Below are 13370 nucleotides of genomic sequence, written 5' to 3' on the forward strand. Positions count from 1 at the left end.
AAACAACTTTTAGTTGGATGTCTTCACTATGAAGTTGTTCTTAATTAGGAGCTAACACAAGACCAACTGGTCAAAACACCTAAACCAGAAGGCCAAGGCCACCACACTCCACATCCTCAGGGGTGCAGTTGACACTGTGGCTAGACAGTGAACAGTGGCAGGCAGCAACCCTGTAGACAGACCCTCAGCTTGTCTACATGCTCCACCTCCAGCAATGGCTTTGCCATTTGCCCAGTTGCACAGAAAGCTCCCTGAGAGGGAGCTTCAAACCCTCCCTCTTCCTCAACCCTAAATTTAATCCAAATCCTACTTTCTACATACGTCACAAAGCTGCTTCTGCCAAACTCAGTTACTGAGAGAACCTTATTTCAAACCATCATCAGCTGTTCCTCACATGGACTTCTACAACCTCCTCCTATAGTGTATTTTTTTTTTGTTTCTGATTTTACGCTGACCTTGTCTGCTCTCAACATTACCATTAAGGTTACTTTTCTAAACTGTAAATCTAGGTATGTTATTATTAATCTACTTACAACCTTCTAACAACTCCCCTCTTAGTACAAGATATTTAAGAGCCTGTACGATTTGTGCCCTTCCCTATCTTACCACTCATTTCTCACCACTTCCTTCATTTGCCTCAGCAAACGCATTATTTGTACCCCAAGCAAAAGTCTCTGAACTTATCTTTTCCAGCTCCTTCCATTTAAGCATGCTCCATTCCTCCCCTCTTGGCTGCCCACTGAACATTTCATTCCTCTTTCAAATTAAGTTCACCATACACTATTTTTTAAAGATGTGATAATGGTGTTACTGTTTCATTTTTTAAAAATCCTTGTCTTTGCAAACTATATACTCAAATACTTACGAATGAAATGATAGGTAGAATTTGCTTCAGAACAACTTAAGGAAGGAAGGAAATGCATAGGAGTAGAGATGAAATAAATTAAGATATGTCTTCAAGCAAGCTTCCACAGAACTTGGGCTTATAACACTTCTATGGCATTTAGCTCAATCAAGTGCACCCCAAATTTCCTAACATCTTTTCACTTAGTGCTTCCAAAATACTTGGTACATCCAGTTATATACACACTCAATGGTAGTTACCTGTTTCTGTTTGTCTTCTCTCCATGACTGTGAACTTTAAAAAGTCAGAGACCTTCACTGTTTATTTCTAACAGCTAGCATGGTTCTTGGCTTATCATGGTTTATCAATAATGTTTGTAAATAAATATATACAAAAAAAGTAAACATGGGCAAGAGTAAAACAATAATAGTTCACATACAATTCACTTATCTCATGTAAACATATTTTGAATATAACATTTGAAATAACATTTTTGTAGTAGAAAAACAATGGAATAGGGCATCAGCGCTGTCTGGGTAGATTCTGCTATAATGGGTTAATAATTAAGAAAGCATTTGGGCCCCCTCTAAATTATTTCCTAACGTAGATATTGGCAGTAATATGGTAAGTTTTAGTAAATCATTGCAACTCTTATTTGCCTCCACTATCCACCAATAAACACTACTTATCCCAAACTCTACTGCTTTGTAGTATTAACTGTATATACACACACACGAAGAAACGCAATATTAGAGTAGGGACTAGAAACTGTGGAATAAAACACACTTGATTTCAAATGTTCACCCTAATGCTAGCTGTATATGTAACTTTGGACAATTTACTTCCACTGAGTCTCAGTTACCCAATCTGTAAAACAGTGATAACACCAACATTATAAGGTTGCTGACACTAACAAAGTATAAGCTTAGGCACAAAGATATTATTTAGTGAAGATTTACTATTACCTATTTTTGTTGTTACCAACCTGTTACAAATCTCCAACTAAATAATCTCTCTTAGGACAAGAGGATAAATCTCTTAGAATAAGTTTTAAAAATTGTTCATATTGACCTGATAACAATCAAACCACATTTAGATAAAAACCAGAGATAAATGTTGAGAACATTATGCTAGGTAAAAGAAGCCAGACACAAAAGACCACATATTATAGGATACCATTTATATGAAATGTCCAGAATGAGCAAATAAAGAAAGCAGAATGGTTGCTTAGAGTTGGAGAGGATGGAGAGGGATGATATGAGTGATACTTCAAAGAACATGGGGTTTCTCCTTGGGGAAATGAAAAAAATTTCTAAAACTAATTGTGAGGATAGCTGCACAAGCTTATGAATATACTAAAAACTGTTGAATCGCACACTTTAAATGGGTGAATGGTACAGTATGTGTACAAAGCTGTTACCATAAAAAAAAAAGTTTATTTCAAAACTTAAACTGAATATAGGATTAGAAAGGAGTATCTAACTCCTATTCATCTCCGATCTAACTGTTCTAATTAAAAGACATGAAAGATGTCAACAAGACCTAGAGTGACATCTCGTTGATCAATCAGAGGCACCCAGAGAATATTTTGTTTCCTGCAGCTGTTGCAAGGTAGTGCCTAACTCATCATCACCAGATCTTCTCTAACTTTCCCTATTGTACAAACTGATGTTTCACCAAGTAGCATCTTGACCATGCAGCTGCACAGTGAAACTATAGGAGGGTGAAGATCACTGCAAAGAAATTAGGGATGTCTGGAAGCTGTCTCAAATTAATGGAGAACTTAAGGAACAATTTGAGTAACAAGTGGATGACTCAAACACTCCACTTTCAGAGAGACAAAAACCTCCTAAGTGCCATAAAGCAAAGCTACCAAACCCAGCCTGACCAGAACCAAGAGCCACAGCTACTGGAAGGGAAGAAATGTGTCATTAATACCTTAGATGAGGCATAATGTCCACAGATTTTCAGCTATAGCATTCATATATTCAACAAATATTTCACATCTAATATGCCAAAGGGTTTGATGGGGAAGATATGTAAGTAGCTAAGATGCAACAGATAGTTCTTGTCCTCAAGAAACACTTTAGAAGCAATCACAACATCTAGACAGCAAAGATAGAGATCATTCTGACTTCAAAGGCAGCTTATACTGTGAAAGAGTGTGCCAATGTACACTACCCACAACACTACTACTTGCTATGTCATCATCTTTTTAAATGAGACCTTCAGAGGGAAGAAATCTGCCAAGATGGACACTAAAGACTCTAAAAGCTATTTAGCAGTCTCTTCGATTCAATTCCTTTGGAGAAGGAAATGGCAATCCACTCCAGTATTCTTGCCTGGAGAATCCCATGGACATAGGAAACTGACAGCCTACAGTTGATGGGATTGCAATAGTCGCACACGACTTAGCGCTATCTTTCTTTCTTTCGATTCAATGATTTCCTGAAATTTTTAATGAGAAGAATATTTGAACATCTGTTCATATTCTTCTTTGACCTATCAAGTAATGAATAAACATCACAGGAATTCAGAGATACCATCTCTCTCATGTTATGAAGAGCATTAAAGCTGAGTGCTAATAATGGCATCTCGGCATTCTCTATCACGGATAAAATCAGGCCATTCCTGTGTATGTTTGGCACAAAGCCCTCTCAATCCTAAACTTCTGAAATCAATATAGGTTTTAACTTAAAATGCAGCATAAAAGAAGTGTCTTTACTGGGAGGCAGAAACAAGAGAAAAGCTAATTAATTACAAGGCATTCAACTGGTTTGATTCCAAAGCCAACAGTTTAATATGATTATTACTTTGAAGGGAAAAGGGATGACTGTTCAACAGTTTCTGTTCTGCACCTATAAACCTATAAATGCTCAACACACTTCCACCATCCAGCCAACCATCAAAACCTGTACTCATGCTTTTTCTATCCCTTCAGTGACCAAAATGGCAATTTATACAAACTGCTTCACCTACCCCACCACTTCCACCAACTTCTCAACCCATTATAGCTTATCTCCTCTACATCCTCTCCACTGGCCCATGCTTTATTGAAATTATTCTAATTAAGATACCAATAACTTTTTATTATAATTTTTAAAGTTCCTTTCCACTTACAGTTATTACAAAACATTGGCTATATTCCTCATGTTGTACTATACATCCTTGAGCCTGTATTATACCCAATAGTTAAAATAAAAATTTTTTAACATACGGTAATATACATGAGGGATGGGATGGGGAGGGAGGTGGGGGGTCCAGGATATGGGGACACATGTATATCTGTGGCTGATTCATGTTGATGTATGGAGAAAACCATCACAACATTGTAATTATCCTCCAATTAAAATAAATTAATTAATTTAAAAAAAGAAAAAAAGAAAAAAAATTTTAATTAAAAAATAAAGTTGCCTTTCCACAAAAACAAAGGCTCACTTTGTTTTTGAAAAAGATACCAATGACTTCTTAACTGCCTAAAGAAAAAGGCCACTCCCTCCTCAGTGACTGACACTCTTAGAAATTCTTATCTTTGACAGTGTTAAAGATTTTTCTCTTCCTCTTTTTCCTAAACCTTTCTGATTTTCATGGGCTCTTCTCTGCCTACTTCTTAAATTCCCAAAGGATCAATACTTGACATTCTTATTTGATAAGCACTTTCTGGGGCCCACCATCCATTTCCAGATAGGACAGGATACCAGCTATACAACCTCTTGTCCCAAATTTCTTCCTCTCTAGTCACAAACTCTCTCAAAAGCACCAAATTCATATTTTTAACTTCCACAGAAACATCCACCAGATTGTTCCCAGCAAACAACCCAAACTTTAAACAGGTCCTAAATCACTTTCTTTCCACTGAATTTATTTCTCCTCCCAGGTAACAGCATAACCAGGCAGTCATCTCCCAAGGTAGAATACCTTAGGGTCCTCCTTGAATTCTTTCTTCCTTAAATCCCTACCCCTAAATCTATCACCAAATCACATTCATTTTACTTCCTAAACTCTCTTAAATTGAACTCCCCTTCTATACTCCCACTATTATGTAGGTACTCAGATCTTCTTTGTCTCATCTAGGAACCATTTCGACTACTCTCTATCACTAACTCTCCTCACCTATTCTTACTCCATATTACTACTAGGATTATCTTCCTAAAATAAATCCAAGTTTCAAACAGGGTATTAATATTTTTCCTTGTCAGAGTGGCAAAAATTAAAAGGGGAAACAATGTCCTACGCTGGTCAGAATGTAGGGAAATGGACATTCTCATAAACTTGGTGGGTGGAGTTAATACTAGGATTAGGCAAACTATCAAGGCAAATATAACCAGACTTGTAAATATGTGTACCCTTTGATCCATCAATACTAGTTCTAGGAATGCATTCTAAGTAATTAAACAGAAAGTGCACAAAGATACAAGTACATCCTAAAGTTCCCATGATTCTCAGAAGAGGCCAAGACTCTTTTTGACATACTATACCATTTTCCTGGAATGGCTCCTCCTCATCCATGACCTTCTTCATCTTGTTAAACTAGGAACTCATCGTTGAGTTCAAAGGTCAGCAACTCCATTCTGTCTCCAGATTAATTTAGTCATACCTCTACATCATAGTGTGACCTATCTTTCTCTCCCATTGTAGACTGCAAGCTCTCCAAGAACAATGGTTTTTTGTGTTTTTTTATTTAGCATATATCCATATTCTTGGGTTTCCCAGGTGGTGCAGTGGTAAAGAATCCACCTGCCAATGCAGGAGACACAAGAGATGCGGGTTTGATCCCTGGGTTGGGAAGATCCCCTGGAGAAAAAACGGCAACCCACTCCAGTAATTTGGCCTGGGAAATCCCATGCACAGAGGAGCCTGGCAGGCTATAGTCTATATTTGCACTATCTACACAAATTTCTGAAACACAGTAGAGGCACAATAAACGTGTTGGAGTGAAGGCATTTTTCTTCTTTTCACAAACAATTCTCTGATTTCCAAAATCTTAAGAACTTTTAAAAGGTTATTTCCTAAAATGCTGGTGGACTCCAACATGTTCTATTAAATTAACTGTAACAGGTATTCAAGCAAAGCAAACAGTCTTGTAAATTTGTATGAGCAAACAGTCTGTGAGTCTTGTTTGAATTTAGTTCCTAAAGGCATGGGAATTTCCAGACTGGGTCAGAACTGTGGTCTATTCAACTGTGGATTTTATCTCTGACAGAGGCACGAAGAAACAGATTGTAAGACGACACAGCTGTCCTCCCAGATGTTAGAGGTGTGTTCCAAAACAGTTACTTTTCTTCGATAATCTAGTATGAGTCTGTCACATTTGAAATCATGTTTTGGAATCATTTGTTTAAATACTATGCCAGAGCTCTTTTCCATGCTGTTATAATAAACAGCACTTTACATACTGTATAAGTACATAAGTCGGAGAAGGCAATGGCACCCCACTCCAGTACTCTTGCCTGGAAAATCCCATGGACCGAGGAGCCTGGTGGGCTGCACTCCATGGGGTCGCTAAGAGCTGGTCACGACTGAGCGACTTCACTTTCACTTTTCACTTTCATGCACTGGAGAAGGAAATGGCAACCCACTCCAGTGTTCCTGCCTGGAGAATCCCAGGGACGGGGAGCCTGGTGGGCTGCCGTCTATGGGGTCGCACAGAGTCAGACACGACTGAAGCGACTTAGCAGCAGCAGCAAGTAAATAAGTATTATGTAAGTAGTACATCCATATACAAGAATATAAGTAGTTTGATTACACATTTTTCTTTTAAGTTTCAAGAGGGTTCCTAATTCTAATAAAGGCTTGTAACAGCCTAATCACATCCTTCATGATTTCAAAGTTCAGTTCTATTCCTTTCCACCTTTGTCTTTCTAGACGAAAGAAATTTCATCCTTCTATTGTGTCCTTAAAAAGAAATGACTCTATCCTGTATCATTTCAGTTTTCTTAATTTTGAGTTATCTTACAGGGTCCAGACTGAAACAACAATGAAGAAAGGTCAATGAGATTTAATTTAACTTTATAGAAGTCAAGAAAATATCCTCCCAACCTAAGTTAGGAAAGACAACCTTTGAAAACACCTTTGACAATCACTGTACCACAAGACTTACAGGAAATCATAAGGTAGTCCTCACAGTTGCCTTTGTCATCCTCCTGCTGGTCCACAGGGATCCCGTTGGCATCTATGACTGCTTCTGAGGCACAATCTGCTACCAATACTTCTTCTGACACTACATCGGCTGTCAGAGGATCAGTGACGATTTCTGCCTCTACTACGCTATCATGAACAACGTGTTCAACGTGTCCAATGTCAGACACGTGTATGGACTCACTCGTCAAGACGTGTTCTGGCATAGACATTGAGGCTGAAGTAATATCAGAAGCTAAGACGTCATCTGGGACTGTGCAATGTGCTAAAGACACTTCTTCTGTTACATCTGAGTCCAGCACTTGCTCAGGAATGATGACTGTTTCAGATACATCTGCTTCTTCCATGATATCTGGACACTGAACATCTTCTATAACAACGTCCTCGATAACATCTTGGATTACAACTGAGTCTGGGTCATCGGGAACAAAGTTATGCACAGTTATGTCTGAATCCACAACATCTGAAACAAAAACAGTTTCTTGTACTTCCACAACAATTTGATCACCATCCATGTGTGTAGCATCAGCTCCTTAAAAAAACAAAAATTAAAATCACAAATTTCAGGTAGACCTGCATGACTACCTCAATTAATACAAATGTTACTTAAGTTCTACCAGGAAAACAGTCTAGAGCGCCTCAGTTGTCTCAAACATTAAGACAGATTAAAGAAATAAAGAGGAACTCTATTTTTGAATCAAATTAGAAATTCTTAACACAAGAATTTTTATACTCATCCCAAATCAACTGATAAGGAAATAATAGAAAAATTGAGACAGTCACACAAAAAAATATATTCATGAAAGTAATTTCCTAGGCTAAGATTAAACCCACATGTATAGGTACTTGAGGGATGATTATGATTATAAAAATTAGTAAGTAAAGCAACTTCAGGAGGTAAATATACCATTTCCCTCATTATATGTTTTTCACTTCTTTCCCTTCTTGCTCCATGTCTCTCTCATGTTTTTTCTTCTTTTCATCTCTCCCATGTTTTCTTTTACTTCCCTTCCATTTTTTCCCCTTTCTCCTGTTTTGTTTGAGGACAATATCCCACCAATATCCTCCATTTATGACTATGGAAATTCAGAAACTATCTTCTGAATCTAGAATATAAAAAGGATTGGGCCATAAATAAAACCAGGGCTAGAAGGCCACAGTTATAGAGGAAAGACAATTGGTTAAGGAGCCTCTGTGGAAAGGTAAGATGAATAGAAGTGTAGCTGCTCTGCAGCAGTGGAGGGTAAAGTTAGTTGGAGCAGGGCCTGATCCAACTTCACCAGGGTAGTCTGCCTCCATCCAGCTTCCTCCCATCTTCCCATATCCCAATCCCCCAGGCAGTTCTTAAGAATATAAGAAACCCTATTCTAGTCCACTCTGCAGTTAACGAATGAAGGTAGAGGGTTGAATCATTTGAAGCCCAGTGAGATTAAATGACTTCACCAAGATCACACAGTTTGCACAGATTATGGTGCTCAGTAAATATTACTCTGAATGAATGCCACAAATGAGAATCAAAATCAGATATCCTTGCCAAAACATAATGTAAGACAAAACAAATCCAGTATCTTGGCTCCTGATCCAGAAAAAAGCAAACATATTTTATAAAAGTCTTACCTAAAAAGCTATTCAGTCGATTAGCACTTCTGGATGTGACTCAGACCAAGCTGAGTCCAAGCAGCTGCCTAACTCAATGACTGTATCAATGGCCAGGCCCACAGAGACACACAGGGCTTTTTAAAAAAACTTTTTAACAAACACAAATAATCAACAAGGGCCAAAGAACCTTTAAAAATGTAAGACATCTTAAAGCCAGTTAATATTCATTTAAATTTTAATTATTCCTAGAAATAACAAAGTGTTTGCTTTAATTCCCATAGAACTCACACAAAATGTTTTATACTGTTTTCAATATTCTCAATGTAACATCAAGTAATAGAGCACTGTAATCTCCATTTTGCAGGCATGAAGATGAAAGCATTTAGTGGCAAGAGTACCGGTTAAAAAATCTAAACCACAGGGCAGGATTTGGACACTTATTAGTTTTGTGACCTTGGGCAAGTCATTTAACCTCTGAGTTTAGGTTTCCTCATCAGTAAAATGAGGACAGTAGTATCTGCCATGCATACCTCACAGGACTGTTGTGATGATCAAATGGGAATATATGGGAAGTGTTCTGAAAAACTGTAATGAAAGGTTTCATTATTATTAGGACATATGGAAATGGAGGCCCTGGCAGATTAAGTGACTTGCTCAAAGATAAACAAACACCATAAGTGTTAACAATCAGGGCTAAAATGCAACAGCCCTTCAATTTACCCCTCAGCCCATGATCTAGGCTTGCATGCAGCAAGATTAAGCTAGTAAATAGCGTGCGTTTTTCTCAAAGAGCTTAGTCTCTCCTTCAAGCACATTAATTATACTTCATGTTCTAAAGAAGAAAGAATCATAACTTTGCATTTATCATTATCAAGCTGAAATTACCAAAGGTGAATCAAAAGACTATCCCATATTGTTAAGAAAAATACACAAACCCCCATTAGATTTAGAGATTAAAGAAAAGTTAAAATTAAATATCATTAATATTTAATTTCCTGATAGTTAATTACTATTTCCTTAATATACTGTAATAGTCATTTCAAGTCCAATGGAAAACTCATTAACATTTTATTTATAAGGATTCCTAGTTAATGTTATATAAAACCATTTTACATTACAAAACCTAGCATAATAACTTCACTATGTTATATAATGGGAACCATGAGTAATTAAAAATTGTGAATACTTTTTTTCTTCTATTTTTAGAAATTCATAAATTTAATTTTTCTTGAACAGTTTGGGGAGTGAGGTAAGACTCCATCTTCCTGAAGCAAATGGCTCCTTTTGTTACCTTGTGAGAGAGAGGATTTTAAAAGTAGGATGGTGTCAGAAAACAGACTGCCTTAGGTTTATACTTTACCTGCTGGATAATGGGAAACAGAGAAATGACAAGATCCACATGTTATTTTATGATGAGTACTCTGCTGGGCTAGGCAAAAAAGACTAATGGGAAGGAAAAGAATTTAAAAGTTACTGAAGACTAAGAATGAGATGATAGAGTTCGTCTATGTGGAAGAAAGTAGAATGAAGAGATGTAAACAAGGAATATCTTCAAAGGAAGAACTTTAATAGAACTTAATGCTATAATTGAACTATACACTAAGGTTTTGATCCTATTGCTGTTGCTGCTCCTGCTGCTGCTGCTAAGTCGCTTCAGTCGTGTCTGACTCTGTGCGACCCCATAGACGGCAGCCCACCAGGCTCCCCCGTCCCTGGGATTCTCCAGGCAAGAACACTGGAGCGGGTTGCCATTGCCTTCTCCAATGCGTGAAAGTGAAAAGTGAAAGTGAAGTCGCTCAGTCGTGTCCGACTCTTAGCGACCCCAAGGACTACAGCCTACCAGGCCCTCCGTCCATGGGATTTTCCAGGCAAGAGTACTGGAGTGGGGTGCCATTGCCTTCTCCATGCTGTTACTGACAAGAATATGAGTGATGGTTAAGAGGGAGCCATATTTTTAGGCAGGGAAATAATAATGTACTCACTTCAACATCTGTAGGTTTGACAGGATAATAAGATACCTAAATGTGAATATCAATGAGAGCATCTAGCAATTTGTCCATCTGACAACCAACTCCAAATCTGGTAGTTGGGAAGCGGAACAATCCAAATAGTTATACCTGTTGTATCAAAAAATGAGTTTGGTTCTTGTGGTTGTAATTCAAGTCCATCTTCATCCATGGCCTTTAATTTTCATCAGTCACAGCTCCTAAATTAGGGGAGAAAGTAAACCAAGCATTAGGTGTTTTATATCATGTATTAAAAATATCATATAATATTTACACTTCTGAAACACTCAAAATTATGTGACAAATGAATATCTATCAAAAATGTATCTAGGTGAAATAAAAAAGTTAAAATTAAATTGCCAAAACCATAATGATATATAGGCATCTATATGACAAGCAAAGGTAGATAAATCAAAAAATCAACTTTGCCTAGACTTTCTGAGATACTACTTACATACATCATACATACAGCAAACATCCTGATGTTCTGACACATGCATAAATCTGGGTAATCACTATTCTACCCACATCAAGATAGAGAACATTTCCAGCATCCCAGCACTCTTGTCTCCTCTCAGTCTGTAATATTCCTCACTCACACAAGGTCAACTGGCTTTATTAAGACTCAATCTGTAGCTTACTGGGAGGAAATTCCTGCACAATTTTCTTACTGCTTCTCTAAATTTAACGCAGTCTGCTATCTTCCAACCAATACATTAAACAACAGTTAAAAATTCAAAGTGTGTGTAGCAAACACCCTTTAGGATCTCTGCCTAACTTAAAATGACCTCTTAACTAACCCTCCAGTCTAGAGAAGTAAATTCCCACAGTGAATTTATACTCTCCTGGCCATAGCTGATTGGCACTAACTATAAAACAGTACAAATAAGTTCATCTTTGAGCACAATAAAATCAAAGTCCTATCCCTAGAATTGAACCATGAGCAAAAGTCACTCAGTCTATCATTCTCTCTCTCCTCTCCTCATGGCTGGAACATAGGAGGTGAGGAAGACTATTTACCAACTTCAGCTTAGACTAGTGAGATAAAAGTTTACAAATAAAAAACAAAAAGAATCCAGTGAATACCTTGAGAAATAGAGAAAAGGGAGCAGGGAAGGGAAGCTTACCAATTATAGCTTTTTAGCTCCTGGTTCTAGATCTTTCTGAGGTCCAGCTACAGTCTGCCTTGAGTTTTGCAAGCCACCCCAATGACCTTAATGCTCCCTTTTCTACTTAAGCCAAAAATTTACAACAAAAAAATTAACCAATCAAATAATATACTACTTAATACTAATCACTGCTTCAAAAGAGCAGACATCAGGGATTAGGGCTTACTCATGTTACAAGTATTACATAAACTTCCTCCCTCACTGGTTTCCTTATCTCTACTTTCTCACTTTCTAATCCAACCTAAATGGTAGTATTAAACACATCTTTCTTTTACTTTTATCATCTTTTGCTGATGATAAAAGTGCCACAGGAGCTTGCTAAAATTTCAAACAACAGAAACAAGAGTCATTTTTTTTAAAGCATCAGCTAGGTGATATCAGGCCTCTGTTCAAAAAATGTTTAATGGCTCCCTGTTTCCTTCAAATAAAGATGAAACTTCTGCCATCTTCTAAGTGCCAGTTGCAAATTATCTTTTTCTCATTATCTTCCTAAGTCTCTCTCCTTCAAGCAACATCCCCGAACACCACATTCACACACTTCAACCAAACAAAAATGCTCAATATGCACATAAGATCCAAATTCTATACTTGGCTCAGAATTTCTTCTACCAGGAACACCTTCCCCCAAACCCCCTTCCCCACACCCAAAAAAGAAAAAGATGAAAATAATATCCCCCCTCCTCTGAATTTCTACAGCATTTTATCCTTTTTCCCTTTTTCTGACTGTACTTGTTTGCTGTAAATTATGATTATTTTCAGATGCTAAACTTGCATTTATATACACATATATAATCCTTAATGAAATATCCATGAGAAACTCAAGTAACATTAATAAACAGATTTTCAGTTTGTCAATTCTGAGATGTATTCTATCCATTTTCAGGAAAGTGAATGTTTCATGCTATTTATTTGAAGTTGTTCAAATTAAACGGACCAAAAACAAAAATATTTCAACTATAAAAAAATGTGAAAAAGAAAAAAAAAGTAAAACATAAATGCTCTGAATAAATTGTCACTGCTCTCTCCCCAACAAAATCACCTCTGGCCATAGTCCATTCTCCCGTTTTAAAAATGTAACTACAAAATTATAAATGTAAGCTAATTTTCTAAGCATAATGACATAGTCTTAAAACATGAAACTAAGCCAATTTAGAAGGTAATAAATAGGGTTCCTTAAGGTATTAAGGTTCCTCTCCCCAATTTCCCTACATAAACCCAAACCCATCAGCTCTAAGAATTTTCCATCTGCACAGTAACCCCTTTTCTCAGCTTTTCTATTAAAGAGTTTGACAGCTAATCCCCTCATTCTCTCCTTCCTCAGTTTAAGTGACACTCTTGTCTCTCCCTATCTTCCCAGCTTCTGTCTACTCTGCTGGCCCTCTCCCCTTACTTCAGTCATGCCCAGGATAGGACACTTAGCCCTATTCTCTTCTTTCTCTTTATTCCAGAGTTTCAATTACGATTTACACAAAGATAATTCCCCAAATCCAATACTCAGGGTAGTTCCTAACACTTCCACCAGGCTGTCTGCTGAAGATTTTCATCAGGAGAAAATCCTGCTTTCTCCCGATATGACCACTAAGGCCTTTTCCTTCTTCCCTGCTTATATTCCAC

At 37.3% G+C, this 13370-nt stretch overlaps 1 protein-coding gene across 8 annotated transcripts in view; it reads right to left on the reverse strand.

Annotated features, from left to right (window-relative positions):
- Positions 1 to 13370, reverse strand: part of ZFX (zinc finger protein X-linked) — a 40787-nt gene that overhangs the window by 12964 nt on the left and 14453 nt on the right. For 5 of the 8 annotated variants that reach the window (XM_061407822.1, XM_061407821.1, XM_061407827.1 and 2 more), the window contains exons 2-3: positions 10699 to 10787; positions 6945 to 7514 (exon numbers count right to left, since the gene is read on the reverse strand). In XM_061407822.1, coding sequence (XP_061263806.1) covers positions 6945 to 7514; positions 10699 to 10759 — 631 coding nt within the window. In that variant the 5' untranslated portion in view covers positions 10760 to 10787. Of the gene's footprint in view, positions 1 to 6944; positions 7515 to 9111; positions 9167 to 10698; positions 10789 to 13370 lie in introns of those variants that run through there. The other 3 variants (XM_061407828.1, XM_061407826.1, XM_061407825.1) reach the window with 3 other exon arrangements.

This window comes from Bos javanicus, chromosome X, assembly GCF_032452875.1.
Source record: "Bos javanicus breed banteng chromosome X, ARS-OSU_banteng_1.0, whole genome shotgun sequence".
Classification (NCBI taxonomy): domain Eukaryota; kingdom Metazoa; phylum Chordata; class Mammalia; order Artiodactyla; family Bovidae; genus Bos; species Bos javanicus.